Source organism: Loxodonta africana, chromosome 6 (assembly GCF_030014295.1).
Source record: "Loxodonta africana isolate mLoxAfr1 chromosome 6, mLoxAfr1.hap2, whole genome shotgun sequence".
NCBI lineage: Eukaryota > Metazoa > Chordata > Mammalia > Proboscidea > Elephantidae > Loxodonta > Loxodonta africana.
Genome location: NC_087347.1, coordinates 13,156,708 through 13,177,339, shown reverse-complemented (window position 1 = coordinate 13,177,339; position 20,632 = coordinate 13,156,708). Strand labels below are relative to the sequence as shown.

The 20,632-nt window shown below is 46.3% G+C and overlaps 1 protein-coding gene across 1 annotated transcript in view; it reads right to left on the bottom strand.

The window, feature by feature from the left end:
* PID1 (phosphotyrosine interaction domain containing 1) overlaps nucleotides 1-20,090 on the bottom strand; it is a 262,026-nt gene extending 241,936 nt beyond the window's left edge. Inside the window, exon 1 of the mRNA XM_010597633.3 lies at nucleotides 19,893-20,090. Coding sequence (XP_010595935.1) covers nucleotides 19,893-19,922 — 30 coding nt within the window. The 5' untranslated portion in view covers nucleotides 19,923-20,090. The remainder of the gene's footprint in view (nucleotides 1-19,892) is intronic.
* Nucleotides 20,091-20,632: the final 542 nt, after the last annotated feature.

Genomic DNA, 20,632 nt, shown 5'->3' with positions numbered 1-20,632 from the left:
TTAAATTAAAAACTATTCTCCACCCTCCAAATTTCTCCCTCTTTTGGAAGCAATCTACTCCAGTGTTTGGCAGTAAAAAACCTCAAAGGAGCCAATACCATTACAATGAGAAATGTTAGTTGCCTGGCGATCCTAGAAAACAGTGATCTACACTGAGATAAAAGTAGAGGCAACCTCCCACCTTGGCCTGAAGTCCGCCCACGTGCTCTAGATCAGAAAAGGAAAGGAGTGACAACATTCTAGTTCCTGTGAATGGGTTTGCCCAGGGACGAAGGGGCAACCAAGTCTCTCCATCCCAATCTCACAAATCCAACACAATCTCCCAAAGGAGAAGGCAGAGGAAGTGGCCTTCAGGCTCCCGAGGACGACAGCTAGACTTGGGCTCCGAGCAATGAATGGTACTAAACAGAGTTGTTGTTGTATGCCATCAAATTTATCAAGTCTGACTCTATAGGACAGATTAGAACTGCCCCATGGGGTTTCCTAGGCTGTAATCTTTACAGGAGCAGATTGCCAGGTCTTTCTTCCATGGACCGCTGGTGGGTTCAAACTGCTGAACTTTCAGTTAGCAGCTGAATGCTTAACCACTGTGCCACTAGGGCTCCTTACTAAACAAAGACGGATTTAAAAATAAACTTCGTTACAAAACTATTTATCATCTTGGCCTCTAGGTGTCTACTGACCAAGGACCTGGTCCTGATAACAACATTATGTGAACTTAGAATTCAGTTTTCCCGTGGGCCAAATGAAGGAGATGAACTAGATCGGGGTCCCCAACGGAAACACCCACTAACAAAACCAAGCTTACTGCCATCGAGTCAATTCCAATTCATGGTGACCCCATGTGTCACAGGGTAGAACTGCTCCACGGGGTTTTCTTGGCTGTAATCTGCAATAGTTAAGAGTTTAGCTGCTAACCAAAAGGTTGGCGGTTAGGATCCACCAGCTGCTCCTTGGAAACCCAATGGCACAGTTTTACCCTGGCCTATGAGGTCACTAGGAGTCGGAATCGACTGGATGGGGACAGGTTCTTCAATCTTTAGGAAAGCAGATCACCAGGCCTTTCTTTTGTGATGCCATTAGGTGGGTTTGAACCAACAACCTTTACATTAATAGATGAGCAGAAACAATTTGGAGCACCCAAGAACATCAACCACCACCAGAGTTGTGTAAATTAGTGTAATTAATGGAATGAGTGTAAATTTGCAGGTTATGTAAATGAGCAAAACATGCCAGCTAAGGATCAGGACACACTGGAGTCCACATCCCAGCAAATGAGCAACCAATGGGCTCTGGTCAGGGTCACCATGTGAGAGGCCAGACCCAGTGTGCAGCCTGACCCTCCCATATTTCCAAAAGAATTGGGATCTCCAGATCTCCTTCAAATTCCTCTAAATTTCAAATCCTAGAAACTAATTTTTTATGTTTTTATATACCCTCAAAAGGCCAAAGAAAACATGTCTACAGGCTAGATCCAAATTGCAGGCCTCCAGTTTGTCAACTTGAAGGATTTCAAACTCTGCCTGGAAGCACCCTGAGCTGTGGGAGGCTCCTTTACAAAGGAGCCAGTATTATCTTCTCCTCTCCTTGGAAAGCTAGGGCCACTGGCATTGTAAAGACAAGGAGAATTCCTGCAGTGAGTAACCAGACTCAATCTGCTTCACCTAGTGGAACCCAGACTTACTCAGAGACTGAACCCTTTGTGCCAAGACTCATATGAGCAGCTCTCTGATCACCTGCTCTGTGGAACACACTTTGAGAAACACCAAACCTCTGTTATTTGCCTAGCTCTAAAACTCTATTCTTCTATTCCTAGTTTACACTTAGATCTGAACCAGAAGATGAAATTAAGATTTACTGACTCACTATGTGGTATCTGGAGTCCCTGCATGGTGCAAACAGTTAACACGCTCGGCTGCTAACCGAAAAAAAAAAAAAAAACGAAAGATTGGGGATTTGAGTCCACCAAGAGGCGCACCTTGGAAGTAAGGGTTGGTGATCTACTTCCAAAAAATCAGCCGTTGAAGACCCCATGGAGCCCAGTTCTACTCTGACACACATGGGGTTGCCGTTAGTCAGAATCAACTGGACTAGAACTGGAACCATCATACATTAAGTAGCTAACACTTAACAGCTCACTTTGTGGAGCACACACATGTGCCAGGGACGGTGCTAAGCGTCTGTGACCTGCTCGCTGTCCTGTCTGAGCTCTATCTTTCCGTTTCTTCTTTCCCTGCACATCCTTTCACTACCCTCCCGAATCCCCCAATGTCCCCCCTTCCTGGCTGTCTTGATAATCTTCTGTCCCTCATCTCAAACTATTTGGCTTCCTTCCTTTCCCCTGCAAAGTATCTTCCTTCCTTCACCCCCATATAGCATTTTACTTACTACATTTGTGTGTCCACACATAGTGGTTTACCAGAACCCTCTCGGTGTGTGCCTGCTGTCCAGTTATCATTAACAGTACCCTGTGGTCCTCCACAGAGCCCCTGTGATGGTGAATGCCATATGTCAACATCGTCAGGCTATGGCACTCAGCCGTTCGGTCAAACACTAGTCTAGATGCTGCTGTGAAGGAGTCACGTATAATTAAGTAAGGTAGATGACCCTCCATAACGTGAATGGCCCTCATCCAATCAGCTGAAGGCCTTAAGAGCAGAAAGGGAGTTTGCCCTAGGATATATTCTGCCTCCAGACGATAAACAGAAATCTTGCCAGAAACTTCTCCACTCTTCTCTTCCTGTCACCTGACACAGGGCTGCAGGAATCTCCAGCCTGTTGCCTGACCTACAAATTTTAGACTTGCCAACCTCCCACAATCACGTGAGCCAACTCCTTAAAAATCAACCAATCAATCTCTCTATACATAGATAGCATAATGCATTATCTTGAACACAAGCAGTATTTTCATGGATGTATACAAAGTCACAGCAAATTTCTGCTGTGTTCTAGAACACAGTTCTGTGTTGGTCTAGGGTCCATTTTGAGTCAATTTTTGTACACATGGAGTAAGGTACAGCTTGCAGTGTTGGGGTTTGTTGGTGCTGTTTTGAATATGAATATCTGATTATTCCAGCACCATTTGTTGAAAAGACTCTCCTTTCTCCAGTGACCTGTCTTCTTTGCTTCTTTACCAAAATCTCAAACTTTTCTCCAAGAAGTACAACTCTCAAAAAAGGCATTCATTGACAACCGCTAAAATTTAAAACATGCACACGTTTTGATTTAGCAAATTCGAATTTTGGTAATTCAGGCTGAAGAAATACAAGAACCAGCCTGTAAGGCTATAGACAGATAGCAGTACCAGTTACAAAACATAAAACGTAAGCATCTAGACGTAACCCAAATACTCACTGATAAGGGAATGACTGAATAAATTATGGTTTAGTGTCACCACAAAACTGTATGCAGACCTATGTGGGAAGTACATGTACTGACCAGAAGAGATACCCATAAAACACTGTAAAGTGATCAAATGAAATTGCAGAGTGATATATATTGCACAGTTATACTGCTGAACTATATGGGGAAACCCTAAGTATGCATCTATGTATTTGTACATGTCTGCAAAAAGCCTAGGGAGAGTTATGAAAAAATACTCACCAACGATGACTGGGGTTCCTCTATGGGTAGAACTCGGAAAGGAGGAAAACAGAAGATTATTAACTTCTTTACACGATAACCTGTTTGATTTGCTACCCTGAGCAGATATCGTTTTATAATTTTTTAATCCAAACAAGCAGAAAATCATCTGCACTAAATGTAGAAGATGTAGTATTCCGTTTTACATCTCTACTACCACCTGGAAACAATTCTCAATGTCACTGCTGTGTGTGCGGTCTATTCAAGAAGAGAGAAATAATGTTGGACGTGCAAGATAAGTATATTACTTTCCTAGGGCAGCCATTGCAAAGTACCACAAGCTGAGTGGCTCATAAGAAGAGAAACTTACTCTCTCACAGTTCTCCAGGCTGAGATTCTGAAATCAGGGTGCCATGCCTCTCCCCTAGCTTCTAGCAACAGCTGGCAGTCCGTGGCATCCCGTGGATTATAGACGCATCACTCCAGTCTCGGCTTCTGTCTTCACATGGCTTTCTTTCCTCTGTATCTATCCCTTGCCTCCTCTTTTATAAGGGGGACCACTGATATTGGATTAGGACCCACCCTACTCCACTGTAAAAAAGCAAACCTGTTGCCATCAAGTCAATTCGAATTCAAAGCCACCCTACAGGACAGAGAAGAACCGTTCCATAAGGTTTCCAAGGAGCAGCTGGTAGATTTGAACTGCCAACCTTTTGGTTAGCAGCCTAGCTCTTAACCACTGCGTCACCGGAGCTCCAATGTAAACTTATGTTAAGCTCAGCGATAACACCCACAAAGACCCTATTTCCAAACAAGGTCATATTCACAGGTACCAGGGGTCAGGACTTCAACATGTCTTTTTGGGAAACACGATTCAATCCACAACAATAAAACCAAATGAAACCAGTTGTCAGGGTGGAGTTGATGCCCACTTATAGCGCCCCCATGTGGGCAGGGACAAGCTGCCCTTAGGATTTTCAAGGCTATGGCCTTTCAGAAGCAGATCTCCAAGCCTTTCTTCCAAGGTGCCTCTGAGTGGGTTTGAACCGCCAACCTTTTGGTTAGTAGCCGAGTGCTTAACCATCTGTGCCACCCAAAGGGGCCCATCCATAACAATACTGAAAAGAAAGTTCTACACTAAGTTATCAAGAATTTAAGCATAAGCAAAAAAGCTACCCATCAGTGCCATGGTCCAAATGTCCCCAGCTCATTCTCGGGAGACTTAAAAAGTAAACAGCAGTTTACACTCTCCCATATCACCGGCAGCTTGTACACCAGGTGTCACTCACACCTGAGGCCTCACACGTAAGGCATCAAAGCGCTGGATCCCAGCAGGCAGAAGGCACCGTGGAATCAGGCATTTATCCTCAGACCCACAGTTACCAAGGAGCCAGGTGGAAGGACTTGTCACGAAAGGATCAGGGTGGGTCACTTCTTGAGGAAGGATGTCACGTAGGGAGGAGTCTTTTCCTGGCAGCTCTCCAGTACCCCCACTTCTGGGCACACGTACAACAGCCCCTTCCGAAGAAGATGGGGAAAAGTGAGACAGCATTTGACAACTTGAATTACTCTCACTCTAAGAAACGGAAGCGGAAAGGGCAGCTCTGCAGTGACAGACCCTCCCCTGGTCTCGTGGGGCTTCAGATCATTGGTGCCCGCTTGGGGACTGACCTGAAAAGGGCAGCTCTGCAGTCACAGACCCTCCCTTGGTCTCATGGGGCTTCGGATCATTGGTGCCCGCTTGGGGACTGACCTGAAAAGGGCAGCTCTGCAGTGACAGACCCTCCCCTGGTCTCATGGGGCTCTGGATCATTGGTGCCCGCTTGGGGACTGACCTGAAAAGGGCAGCTCTGCAGTGACAGACCCTCCCCTGGTCTCGTGGGGCTTCGGATCATTGGTGCCCGCTTGGGGACTGACCTGAAAAGGGCAGCTCTGCAGTCACAGACCCTCCCTTGGTCTCATGGGGCTTCGGATCATTGGTGCCCGCTTGGGGACTGACCTGAAAAGGGCAGCTCTGCGGTCACAGACCCTCCCCTGGTCTCATGGGGCTTCGGATCATTGGTGCCCGCTTGGGGACTGACCTGAAAAGGGCAGCTCTGCAGTGACAGACCCTCCCCTGGTCTCATGGGGCTTCGGATCATTGGTGCCCGCTTGGGGACTGACCTGAAAAGGGCAGCTCTGCGGTCACAGACCCTTCCCTGGTCTCGTGGGGCTTTGGATCATTGGTGCCAGCTTGGCGACTGAACTGAAAAGAAGAGCCTGCACAGGAAAGCAAGTGTGAAGGTTCCTAACGATACATATATGTATGTACATGATTTCAAATTTTAAAAAAATGTTGCTGTCAAGTAGATTCCAACTCATAGTGACCCTAGAGGACACAGCAGAACTGCCCCATAGGGTTTCTAAGGAGTGGTTGGTAATTCAGACTGCGGGCATTTTGGTTAGCAGCCAAACACTTAACCAGTGCCCCACCAGGGTTCCATGTATATGTATGTGTATATATGTGTGTGTATGTGTGTAGGTGTATATATGAGTGTGTATGTGTATATATGTGTGTGTATGTGTGTAGGTGTATACATGAGTGTGTATGTGTATATATGTGTGTATGTGTCTGTATAAGTGTGCGTACACATATGTGTGTATATGTGTGTATGTGCGTGTATATACGTGTATACATATGTGTATGTGTGTGTACATGTGTGTATATGTGTGTGTACATATGCACATGTGTATATATGTATGTATGTGTGTATACATGTGTATGTGTGTGTATATGTGTGTGTACATATGCATGTGTGTATATACGCGTGTGTATGTGTGTACACACACCCACACACCCATATATATATATATAAGTATGTATATACATAAGTCTGTCTTAAAAATGAGTTCCGAACAGGCAAACGGAGGCCAAGGCTTATTGGTGCTCACCGAGGGCGGGTGGCAGGGGGAGAGGGAGAGTTAATGCCCAAGGGGCCCAGAGTTCATGTCCGGCAGGAGGAGAAAAATGGGAACCGACTCATGATGATGGGTCCACAACGTGGGAATGTAGTCAAGGCCGCTGAACTGTACACGTCAAAAAGGTTGAAGTGGCAATGTTTTGTTATATATATTTCACCACAATAAAATAAAATTTTTTTTAAAATGCCAATTCCGTAAGAGGAATAGGTTCTTCATTGTAATAATCTGGAGTCCCTGAGGGGGCAAACTGTTAACGCGCTCAGCTGCTAACCAAAAGGTTGAAGGTTTGGGTCCACCCAGAGGTGCCTCAGAAGAAAGGCTGGGCAGTCTACTTGCCAACAATCGACGACTGAAAGCCCTGTGAAGCAGTTTTACTCTAACGTACATGGGGTTGCCGCCACGAGTCAGCGTGCACTGGAGAGCAACTGGTTTGGTTTTTGGTTTTAAAACAATGTATAATGTTACCAAATGAAAAATAAAACGAAATAACCAGCCAAATACAAATAACAAGCCAGGCATACTATGAGGCTGCCCTGGAGGTCGAGGTGAAATGGACCCTTGGTCAACCTACAAGTTTTCCTTGGCTGGGAAGAGACAAAGCACAGAAGAAGCCTGCTACCCAAAGGCCCTTCCCCAACTCGGACCATCTGAACTGTTCTAAGGACAGAATCCTAGCCCTCTTTTGGTCTCAGCCAGGCTAGACAGAAGTTCACCTTCACAAAAGTCACCTTCAAGGGACTCTCCTGCTCATCTCAGTTTAATCACGAAACTTAACCCTCCCCTGAAGCACCTTTACCGTATTTCCCAGAGTCCTCCCAGTCAGGATCAGGGGATGTGCTACACTCAAGGCTTGCCACCTTTTCCTAGGTGTTGACCAGAAGCAGAAGAAGGAAGGAGCAGTAGCTTAGTTTTTCTTTACTGTCTGTTTTAATGTCTCTCAAATCCACAGTAGGTAAATAAATTCACATTCAGTATAAAAAGAATAGTCACTTATTTTTCCTGGTATATAAAATGTGGGCACACCTATCAAAAAGACCAAAAAATAAAATAAAAGGATGAATGGAAAAATAAAAAGAAAATGTGGTACCTACATACAACACAGTACAACTCAGCCAGAAAGAGAAATGAAGTTCTGCTACACGCCACAACATGAATGAACCTTGAAGACATTATGCTGAGTGAATTAAGTCAGTCACAAAAAGGACAAATATTGCATGGCAGGGCTTCCTGATAAAAAGACAAGAACAGACAAATGCACACAGCCCAGAGCTGATTAGAGGTGGCCAGGGATGTAAGGGATGGGGAAAGGGGAGGGGTTACAGCTTATGGAGCACTGAGTTTCTGTTTATGGTGATAGAAAACTGGCATTGGCCAAAGGTGATGGTTGCATACCCAATTAAAGTCACTAAGCTGCATATCTGCAAAAAGTTGAACTGGAGAAATAAATAAATACCAAACCCAAGACACACATACACAGATACACAAGAAGCGCAGTGACAGACACAGTCAAAAGGCAACGTGGTAGCACAGGTGTATTAGTTTCCTAGAGCTGCCATAACTGGGTAGCTTAAAATTACAGAAATTTATTCTCTCAGTTTTGGAAGCAAGAAGTCCAAAATCAAGGTGTTGGCAGGACCATGCTCCCTCTAAAAGCCTCTAGGAAACAAACCTTCCCGGCCTCTTTACTAGCTTCTGGTGGCTGCCAGCAATCTTTGGCATACCTTGGCCTGTGGCAGTGTCGCTCCTATCTCTGCCTCTGTCTTCACATGGCCTTCTTCCCTGTGTCTCCAGATCTCTATCTCCTTATCAGAAAAAGAGTCATTGGATTTAGAGCCCATGCTCATCCAGTATGACCTCTTCTTAACGTGACTACATCTGCAAAGATCCAATTCCAAATAAGGTCACATCCACATATATTCATATGTTAGGGCTTTTTTTTTTTTTTTTAGGGCTTAGAACTTCAACATAACTTTTTGGGGGACATAATTCAATCCACAACAATGAGTAAGACATGGAGAATGAGTCTGAACCTGAGTTTTAATAGCATTTCAGTTAGGAATATCAAAGGTCTAAGACCCAACTAACAAATAGGCTTAAGTAAATAGGAAGGGGCATATTTTTTCTCCATAACAAGAAAAATAGGAAATATGCTCAGCAGCTGCTTAGTGATGTCATCAGAGATGCAAGCTCTTTCCATCTTTCACATTGAGAATTGGCATTTAGCCTTATTGTTTGTTGCCACAGAACCACAAGATGGCTGCTGTAATGCCAAACATCACATCTATGCACAGGACACGAAGAAGAGGCAAGAGGGGCAGAAGGCTATTTCCTCAAAGCTTCATTTATTATTCATGAAAGGAAACTTCCGGGGGTTTGAGGGAGAACAAATAAGTGTCTGGAACATAGTAAGTGCTAAATAGAAGTTGGCTGATATTATCATTATTTCTGTTATTAACCACTATTACTCAGACTCCAAGCCCACAACAAATTGTCACTATTATTTATTTTTTCCATACATGAAAGGGAAACTGGCTGAAAAAGTTAAGTGTCTTAGGCTGGGTTCTCTAGAGAAGCAAAACCAGTAAAGTATATATTAATATATATAAAGAGAGATCTATATCAAAGAAAGGCTCATGCAGCTGTAGAAGCTGGAACACGGGTCAGGCTGGAGGTCCCTCCTGAGTCACGTAGCCACATGGGCTGGCAAACCCAAGATCAGCAAGTCAGACACAGACAGCAGGGCTCTTCTTGCTTACGTGCTGCCAAGACCAATGAATTCTAAGATCAGCAAGCAAGGCAGCAGGTAAGCTGCTAGCTCAAGTCCCAAGACCTGGAGGTCAGACGAACGGGAGCCAGGTACAGTATCCAGAGAAAGAAAAAGACCACGAGCCTAGCCAGAAAGTCCACTTATGTTGGATGCAGGCCACACCCCCAAGGAAACTCCCTTTCAACTGATTGGTTACTCATAACAAACCTCATCATGAAAGTGACAACTGCCAAACTACATTATAACTGCCAGACCACTGAGAATCATGGCCCAGCCAAGGTGACACAAAATCTTAATGATCACAGCGAGTATCACCAATAAAACCTGACTGAATGAGTGCCTGCTAGTCAGTACAGCCTGGCTACAAGAAACTATCACCCCTGGGACGTAGACTAGAGTCCCTCTTCCTCTCTGACTCTGTTTGGGCGCCAAAGTCACTGAAAATAGTTGCCAGATGACGAACCTTCCCGCTGTGGCTAATTTGCATTTAGAGGCTTTTAAACAACTAACCTACGGTGTCCTCTGCAGCAGCGCACTCTCAGCCCAATGGCATACATGGCAACTCCCAACAGTAAGTCATCTTCCACGGGACTGCCCTCAACAAAAAAGAGAAAGACCCTCAACGAGATGGATTGACATAGTGGTTGCAACACCAGGCTCAGGCATAATAACAATTGTGAGGATGGCACAGGACGGGGCAGTGTTTTGTCCTGTTGTGCAACGGCACCTGACAACACCACCACCCTCAATACGTTTGTAACATAAGAAAGTTAAGACTCCACCCTATCCTTAGGCCACTGCCTGGCAGAAACTAAAGATGTGACAGGTACCTCAAACACAGACCCATTTCCAGGATGACTACAGCCAGGCCCCCCGAACAGGTACCCAAGTGAGCCAGGGCCACTGGCTGCATGCCCCCCATCATACGTGACTGAGACTGACATATAGCTGTGCACCCTCATCTCCACCTGTAAAAGTGACTGCAGTCAGTGGCCCGCACTTACCTACAATCAAGAGCAGAAGGAGGGTCCTGGAGTGAGGTCTCCCACAGAGACCGGCAGGGGACATTAACACACCCGCAAGGGCTTCTTATGCCGACCCAGCCTGGGCTCTTCTTTGTTATCAACAGGGAGCCTGATTGTTATGATCATACCAGGAAATACACAATACTAAGCCCAGCTTTGAACAAGATGGTACAAGAATAGAGGCCCTGTAAATTCAGAACTTGCAAGGTTGGCAGTTTGAAGCCACCCAGCAACTTCATGGGAGAAAGATGTGGCTATCTGCTTCAGTAAAGATTACAGCCTAGGAAACCCTATGGGGCAGTTCTACTCTGTCCTTTGGGGGTGCTATGAGTTGGAATTGACTCAATGGCTCCTAACAACAAGTTAAGAGCTAGGCCCTTCTTAGTATCTGGCCCCCATACTTAGCATGGTGATTGGGACCTAGTAGAGGTAGGTTAAAGATTTATGGGAGAGAAGACAGGATATCAGACATGAGCTGAAAGCTCTCTGTTCCTAAACTGACCAACCCTGACAGTGTTAAGGTGAAGTGCTCTTGTTTATTGAGGACTTGTTGTATACCAAAATCTCTGAAAGGTAGATCTCCCTGTTTGAAAGATGGAGAAACCAAGGCTCGGAGAAGCTATAAAACTAAACCAGAACATTGCCAGGAAGTGACTGAGATGAATTTTTTTATAAGAAGAGTGGGTTAATTTTTTTTAGTTATTTTTTTACCAATGACTTCTGATACTGTTCAGGAAATAGCCTTGCTAATAAGATCAATACTGAAACCTTCCTCATCGATGTAAGACCTCAGTGGCAACAGACAAGGGCAGAGAGACCCCTGGTCACTGGGGATGGGAGAGAAGACCTCAGTAAGATGAGACACCCACATGGCATCAGCATTCGATGGACAATCTCTGAGAGACTCTGGACACATAGAAATATACCAGAGGCACGTAGCTAGTCTCTGTCTTTTCCCTGACCCCTTCCTGTCCCAGCCCTTGGGTGATGGGGTGGGCCCTGATGAACGTGCTGAGGCTGTGTCACTGGTTGGCAGCCAAACTGGGGTCAAAACATTTCTTTTAAGTTAACACAAAGTGATAGCAGACCAATTCCACCACACGTTAAGGACTCTGGACAAACATCTCAGCTGCTTCTTGTCCTCCTTATGTAAAGCTTCCCTTTAACTTTGTGCCCACGGGGGCTGAGAGAAGCACACTGCAGCCATCGAGTATTTCTGGAGCAGTTTTATTTGCTGACCGCTAATGAGTCCCCGAACTGTTGCTATTCACAAATGAAACACCCCTGTGGAAGGCGCCTGATCTCAGGCCACCTTGGGGCTGTCTAGAGCGACTGACTCCTCCCTGGTCTCTTCCAGCGCTCATTTCCATACTCCGAGTGGCGTCAGTGGTGGAGGGAAGAGGAGAGGAAAGAGCGAATCCGGAACATCAAACAAAATGTGAAAGTTGCCTAACACCCAAAGATGACCCAATACAGTCAACATTAAACACCCACATTAGGCAAGGGGTAAACAAGAGGCAGAAAGTGTTGTCCAAGGCCAGCATTTTGCAAATCCACTTGATAGCAATTTTGCTGACAAACTCAGAGACAGACTCAATGATATAAGAGAGCAGTGTACCTCCGAGAAAGAATCAGGCCTTTAGTTAACGATGATGTTGTTGGTTGCTCAAGTCGTTTCCAACTCATGACAACCCCACGTGTACAGAGTAAAACTGCTCCACAAGGTTTTCCAGGATTTAACCTTTCAGAAGATCACCTGGCCTGTTTTCTGAGGCATCTCTGGGTGGGTTCAAACTGATAACCTTTCAGCTGGTAGTCGAGCACTTAACTGTCTGCACCACCCATGGACTCCTCAGTTAATGGTAACTCCAAGTTTTAGGAACCATGAGGCCCACTGACTTCATGCTTACACTACTACAAGGGACGAATGGCAAAATCTAGAAATAAATTGTATGAGAAACTTGGCATCTCTGTAAGAGTGGCATTCCTTATTTCTAAGCAATTGCTCTTGAATTGTCTAACTTGCCCCATATCAGCCCACCCCCACTCCCACCCCCCATTTTTTATGTAAACTTTGGATGACTGCATACATGATCAACCTTGAGTACTGGCTTTCAGGGCCTCTAGTTTGGATTGTATTTTCAATTGCACCATATGCATGCGAAAGCTGGACAATGAATAAGGAAGACCGAAGAAGAACTGATGTCTTTGAACTGTGGTGTTGATGAAGAATACCAAATATAACATGGACTGTCAAAAGAACAAACAAATCTGTCTTGGAAAAAGTACGTCCAGAATGCTTCTTAGAAGCAAGGATGGCGAGACTGTCTTAAATACTTTGGACATGTTGTCAGGAGACATCAGTCCCTGGAAAAGAACATCATGCTTGGTGAAGTACAGGGTCAATGAAAAAGAGGAAGACCCTCAATAAGATGGATTGACACAGCGGCTTCAACAATGGGTTCAAGCATAACAACGATTACGAGCATGGCGCAGGACTGGGCAGTTTCGTCCTGTAGTACACAGGGTCTCTGAGTCAGAACTGACTTGACGGCACCTAACAACAACAGTTTGGATTACTGCCATGCACTCCAGCTGAAAAGACTTAAATGGCACCTGGAAATTTCAACTTCAGTACTACATAGTACCTTCTTTTCTCCAGAGACTGGGACCACGAAAAACAGTCCAAAGTAACCCTTGGTCAACAAAAGCAACGACACTGCTTCCACAAGAAATAGGAAAGCAGCCTCTCTGAGCCCAGGGGCAGACGACTGTTCAAATTCTACTTATTGATAAGAACAGTCCCACAGTAGCATTTTGCCTCGTGCTCTGTTTTATCCTTCCACTCTGCAGTGAAGTGGTTAACGAGTATGCTCTGAAGCCAAACATCCTGGATGACTTTTCAAAACTAAAATCCATTTGCTATTGAGTCCATTCCAACTCCTACTGACCCCACAGGATAGAGGAGAGCCACCCGCTAGGGCTTCCTAGGCTATAATCTCTATGGAAGCAGATTACTAGGTCTTTTCTCCTGCGGAGAACCTGGTGGGTTCAAACCCCTGACCTTTTGGTTAGCAGAAGAGCACTTTACCACTGTGTCACAGGGGGTCCCTAGGTTCACATTCCAGCTGCGTTAATTTCTAGCTACATGATCCTGGCCAAATTATTTAAACTCTCAGGACTTCAGTTTCTTTATCTATCAAATAGGAATAAAAGCGGTTAAGGGAGGTAAACGATCTAGCTTATCCCAAGAAAATCCCTTAGCACAGCACCACACGAGCTGTGCATGCTCAGTGAAATCAATGGTTAGCATGACCTTCTCCTCTTTGTCCTAGCGTCCTTTGGTCAGGTTAGTCTGCCTGGAAAAGTGTCCTCTCTGCCCAAGTTCTCTCTCTCCCTGGTGGGCCAGGTCACATGGTCCCCAAATGACGTTTTAGAAGGTCTCACTTCTCACAGGAAAAGAGGAAGTGGTATAAAAATCGAGAAATAAATACAGAACAATCTACACTCAAGGTGAGATCTACCAGACATGACAAGGCAGAGAAAGGGCAAATTCAGCTGGGATAAGTACTCTCACTCCCTAAAACCCCTAACTTAAAAAAAAATTTAATCACCCAAAAAATGTCAACCTTTGTATCAGCCAAAAGGAGTCCCTTGGTGGTTGTCATGGATTGAATTGTGTCTCCCAAAAACATGTGTCCACTTGGTTAGGCCAGGATTCCCAGTTTTGTGTGGTTGTCCTCCATTTTGCGATTGTAATTTTATGCTGAAGAGGATTAGGGCAGGATTGTAACCCTCTTACTGAGAAAGATGAGAAGGACTTTCCTCCAGAGCCGACAGAGAGAGGAAGCCTGTCCCTGGAGCTGATGCTCTGAACCTGAACTTATAGCCTACTAGACTGTGAGAAAATAAATTTCTCTTCGTTAAAGCCACCCACTTGTATTCCTGTGGAAAGCAGCACTAGGTAACTAAGACAGCAGTGAAAACAGTTAACTCACTCGACTGTTAACCAAAAGGTTGGAGGTTCGAGTCCACCCAGAGGCATCTCAGAAGAAAGACCTGGACATCTTCTTCTGAAAGCTCGGCCACTAAAAACGCTATGAAGCACAGTTCTACTCTGACGCACATGGGGTCACCATGAGTTGGAGCCAATTCAACGACAAGTGGTTTGAATCAGCCAATCACTGAATAAGAAACCAAAAGAAAGGCTCTCAGGACACAGTTTTCTCCCTCCCCTTCTGGTTTCCTCTTCTGGAAGTGCTAATGAGTACCTCTTGGCTGAAATGAGAGTGATAAAGGAAGGGTTGGGGAGGAAAAAATAGTCCAGGCTGAGAAACCAGAATCTGGTTTTCTGGATAAACGCTCTGTATTTTTTGGATCTGCCTGCCATGGAGAAATTTTAATTTTAGGGAACACAGGTAAACCATTAAAGTGGAACCTTTACGGGATGTCTCATGAGAAGATGGTTACGCAGAGACGCACAATTAGACTGTGCTAGAACTTCCTTCTCCACACTTCCACTTTCAGATCCCACCCCATCCTTGTAATAACTACACCACAGACAAGACTGCGTTCCTTTGTTTCAAACTCAGTCCCCGTTCATCCTTCTCCTGCTATCCTCCTACCCTGGTCTCCAAAAAAATGTACCTGATAGCTCAATGAAGACTTATGTTGTTTTTATCTGCTGTTGAGCTGGCCCCCAATTCAGGGGGACAGCACGCACAAGAGAACAGCCCTGTGCCATTTCCATGACAGTTGCAGATCAAACCATTGTGATCCATAAGGTGATTTTGGGAAGCAGATCACCAGGCCTTTCTTCCTGTTATGTCTTAGTCTGGAAGCTCCCCTGAAGCCTGTTCAGCATCATAGCAACATACAAGCCTCCACTAACAGACAGGTGATGGCTGTGCACGAGGTACAATGGCCAGGAATCACACCCAGGTCTCCCACATGTTGTTGTGGCTGTTAGGTGCTGTCGAATGGGTTCCGACTCACAGCGACCCCGTGTACAGCTGAACAAAACACTACCCAGTCCTGCGCCATCCTCACAATCATTGTTACGTTTGCACCCTTTGTTACAGCCACTGTGTCAATCCATCTCATTGAAGATCTTCTTCTTTTTCACTGACCCTTTACTTTACCAAGCATGACGTCCTTCTCCAGGAACTGGTCCCTCTTGATAAGGTATCCAAAGTACGTGAGATGACACTTCACCATCTTTGCCTCTAACGAGCATTCTGGCTGTACTTCTTCCAAGACAGACGAGCTCGTTCTGGCAGTCCGTGGCATCTTCAATATTCTTCGCCAACACCACAATTCAAAGGCATCAATTCTTCTTCAGTCTTCCTTATTCACTGTCCAGCTTTCACACGCATACGATGCAACTGAAAATACCATGGCTTGGGTCAGGCGCACCTTAGTCTTCAAGATGGTATCTTACCTTTTCGACGCTTTAAACAGGTATTTCACAGCAGATTTGCCCAATGCGATGTGTCTCTTGATTTTTTGACTGCTGCTTCTATGGGTGTTGATTGTGGATCCAAGTAAAATGAAATCCTTGACGACTTGTCTTTACTCCATTTATCATGATGTTGCTTATTGGTCCAGCTGTGAGGATTTTTGTTTTCTTTATGTTGAGGTATAACCCATACTGAAGGCTGTAGTCTCTGATCTTCACTAGTAAGTGCTTCAAGTCCTCTTCACTTTCAGCAAGCAAGGTTGTGTCATCTGCATATTGAAGGTTGTTAATGAATTCCCCCCGCCCCCATCCCGATACTGCGTTCTTCTTTATATACTCCAGTTTCTTGGGTTATTTGCTCAGCATACAGAGTGAATAACTATGATGAAAGGATACAGCCCTGACACACACCTTTTTTAACTTTAAACCATGAAGTATCCCCTTGCGTTCGAACCACTGCTTCTTGGTCTAAGTACAGGTTCCTTATGAGCACAATTACGTGTTCTGGAATTCCCATTCTTCCCACATGGAAGGTGAAAATTCTACCACTGAAACACCACTGCCCTCGTGTTCCTTTTGGCCACGTCAGCCCACACTCTTCTATAGGGGTGGGCCTGTCACTTCTAAGGGATCCACCCAGCCCAATAATTAAAACAATCAGGAAACCCCTGCAAATGTTAAAATATCAAGGCCAGAACTCATCTTATCTCTATTTTAAAAAACCAATACTTCACCTCTTTTCTATGAAAAAGTCTTCTTTACTTTTCTGAGAAGACCCTGTTTCTTTCCTGCTTCTTTCAAAATTTATAACTCTCCCAAGTCCCTCCAAGAAAAAAGCCCACTGCACAGAGAGGAGAAGGTGAAAAGGGAAGGATTCGTATTTATTCATTGTAAAAAGATGGCATAGTAATTTGAATCTTCACGTCCCTGTTGATCCTATTATATTTTTAATGGCCAAAACTCCCAGTGAGGGCTCAAGTGGGCTGCAAGGGAAGTTTTAACATTCAAGGGAGCAGGTGAACTTGCCGCGGTTCCTCTGACTGAATGAGAAATTACCCAGCTTGGCCTTGCTTGGTGCAACAAGTCCCTTTCCTTGGGCTGGATTTAGGTCAAACAGCCAACCCTCAAATCAGAAAATGTCAGCATCATTTTGTTTGGCAAGGAAATGGGTAATGAGAATGATAATCAAACCTGGTCAAAGATTCTATTTCCTGAGCAGGGGGACCTAATTCCTGGACTCAAACTTTGGTTAGACAGTGGCTGTCTGGTCCAAGCCAAGTTCAGCCCCATTCCAGGGCAATAGAATTGGCCTCATCTAATGGAAGCCCTGGTGGCATAGTGGTTAAGTGCTACAGCTGTTAACCAAAGGGTCAGTAGTTCAAACCCACCAGGTGCTCCTTGGAAATGCTATGGGGCAGTTCTACTCTGTCCTATAAGGTCGCTATGATCAAGAATCAACTCCAGGGCAATGGGTTTGGTTAGCTTTTAATAGGAACTAATAAAATAAATTAAGAAAAGATGTGATTCTCTTCACCCCCCCGACCTCTTTTGTTTCTAGATGTTTGTACAATAAATTGATGTCTTAGTCCCATTAAGAAGCTTTGGAACTATTTCCTCAAAGCGTTTTCCTTACTCCAGCTTCTCTGAATTAAAATATTTGTATTAAATATTAATGAGGGAAAAAATTAATGAGGTTGCTTGAGAAGGTTAAAAAGATTTGTGTAAGGAGGGTGGGGCTTAGGCTTTGCTAAGTGCTGGGGTCATCATTTCTTTCCCCATGGAACACCATTTCAAGGGCCGTTTCTATGGCCACCAAATCTGGACATGGTCCAGCACCCCACTCAGTGATAAGTACCGGAAAGAAGCGTTCCTACATGATGGTGCCTTGAGGGCAAAAAGGGGAAGAAAAATCCCAGACAGCAAACAGAAAGCGTGACAAAGATAACCACAAGGAATGTAAATAAAATATTATTACAAGCAGCTCACTCACCACCTCTCCCGCAGCAACTCCCGCCCCCAGAAGCAAAGTAAAAACACAGAAACCTTGTGTTGGAAAAAATCATTTAGCTGCTTGCTAGTTGGGAAGCAGCAGCCAGGATCCAGACTTTCCTCCATTTGCATCCCTTTTATAATCACCAGGCTGGAGACCTACTTTGCAAAAAGACCCGGGCCCCCGTGGCTAATTTAAATTTGGGGATCCTGAAGTTGAGCCCCATGTTTGTGCCTGCCAACAGTGACACAAACTCGATCTTAATAGACGGGAACTCATGTTTACCTGCAATCTCGAAAGCCAAAAGCACAGGATCGTTCAACATTTCACCTCCAAATAAAATGAACCCACTGCAAACACCAGCTGCAAGGAACCAGACTCGGGCCAAGCCGCACACGTGTGCGTTCACAGAAGGGAAGGAAGACAGTGCTAGCGGGAATGATCGCCATGCGGAACGCAAGCCAGCCTGCCCTCCTGCCAAGTGTCATGTGTTCTGAAGCACACAGGATTCCCTCAGTGAAGCAGACCTGGTACGAAGAACTTCAAGAGACCAAAATCCACAGACTCTTCAGAGGCACAGATCAGCAGGCTGTAAAAGCAGCCTCGAGGAAGTCTGGCCATGTCTTCTCTGAGGACTTCCAAGAGCGACCCTCCTCACTTGGTTGGAACCTTCCACCTTTCCCCCACCATCCCCCTGCTTTGGAAAAAAATCCCCGCCTTGAACTGAAGGAGGAATTGGAAAGCACCGCTGGTAACTGGTGCAGACTGCCGAAAAGCGTTCGCATCACCAGAGCCCAATGCTGATATTCTCTTAATAAGTAAGACAAGGAGGGGGTTAGAAGGCTCGTCACCCACCTCCCATCTCCAAGGCCAAAAACCCATTTTCTTGGCTACTCTGTTGGGGGCCCTTGGGAATTGGCCTGGTGTCTCTGGCTCTGTTAGGGGGGAACCCACTCCCCACAAATGACAGGCGCAGGGAGCCTGGGGACAGAGCTATGCTGCATCTTTTCTGCCAAATGCAATGCCATCTGCAGGTTAATCCTTGGATGAGGACTCATAGCCAAAGCCAGCCTCTCCCGGCATCTGAGGGACAGCCCCTTTTTGGAGATTTGAATTTTCATTGAAAAACCACAAGCGCCAGCCAAGACTCCTGGCCTCCACAGTCCTAACTCTTCAGAGGAGCTCAGCGTCCAACTGCGCTGTATTATACCACTTAAACACTTGCTCAAAATTTACTACAAAACAATGTGGCTCTCAGCCTGCCCAAACTTTAACTGCATGGGATTCAGCGAAATCTATCCAGCCAAGAGCTGCTGTCCTTCTTGAGAATGTTTCCCCAAGCAAAAGGCAGTCATCAAACCCTACAGCCAGGGTGATGGCATGTCCCAAATGTCACTGATGGGCTCTTCTCCGAAACCCCCCTCTTTCTCCCTGTGAGCGCCTTCCCCAAATCCTTAGCTTCAGAATTCAAATCAAAAGCTCTGAGTACCCTCTGCCATTCCAGGAGACAGCAGAGAAAAACTTTTGAAGGGATGATCTAGTACCTAACTCTTCCTGGCTGAAGGTAACTTTTGATTTTCAAGTATCTGGGGGAGCCTAGGTTCAGGGGAGATAGAGAGAGCCAATGAATTAAAAAAAAAAAATAGCATACCATGACCAAGCCAAATCAAGCGTGACATTTCTAAATTACACTGGCAAATGGATGCTTTCACAAATCATTTGTTTTATCTTTACTAGAGACCAAAAATGATAATAAATAATCTCTTATTATTGGACCTCCAATAATAATAATATGGATTCAAAAACTCTAACCCCAAACTAGTAAACCGAGTAGTGGAATGCAGCGTAAAATTGCTGGTCACCAAGTCCAACAGTACAGACGTCAACCCACACAAACACCCCCTAAGCCAAAAGTTGTACGGCCAGAAGCGCCAATGTCATACCCCCGGACCCCCGCCTGTGCTGGGCGCAGGGCTGAGCTAACAGCATCTTATCTCTATCGCTGGTCCTATACGCTCGCTTCGGGCAAATCCCTGCAAGTGGGCAGCGGCGCCTCCTGGGCTCCGCCGGCCCCGGCACCTCCTCCAGGCTGGCCCCCGGGGCCCTTACCTGCAGGCGTTCCGTGGCCGGCTGCCACATCTTCCAGCTGTGGGGTTTGCTGGAGGAGACACGGGGAGACTCCGTGGGTGGCGCTAGGGCGAGGGGCTGCGGTCCACTTCACATCTGGGGTGGGTGCCCGCGGGGGTGTGTGCCGCTGGCGATCGCGGCCTGGGGGACGCGGGGGACTGCGAGCGAGCGGAGGCTGCGCGCGCGGCTGCCGGCAACTTGTGGGCTCTGCGCGCCGCTGTCCTGGCGCAGCTGCGAGGGGACTGACTGCGCAGCTCCGCCCGGACCGCGAGCGCACGGCAGCAGGGCAGCCGCTCCTCCTCCCCCGCCGCCGCCCGGGCCTGCGCGCTCTGAGCATGCCTGGGGCGGGGGGGGAGGGGGGAGCAGGGACGGGGGGAGGCCTCCTCCTCCACTTCCCAGCTTGGGGGCGTGGGGAGGCAGAGCCCTGGCTCTGCGCCTCGGAGCCCGGGTTGGGTGGGGACAGGTCAGGGGCAGAGTGGCTGGGGAGGCAGGGGCTCGGAGAGCGGGGACCCCCCCCAAGACAAGTCGCTCCTAGGCGCCCAGGCTCCATTCCTGGCACTGGGCTGGGCGCCCTTGAAATGCTCCGGGGCCAGTGGGCGACGACCTCCATGCATCCCCCCTACTCCGTTAACTGAGCCCCGCTGTGTTCCAGGCGCTGAGAAGAGGGGGCAGAGAATAGTCCTCCTCTCCTGAGCTTACATCTCTCAGGAGGATACGGTCCA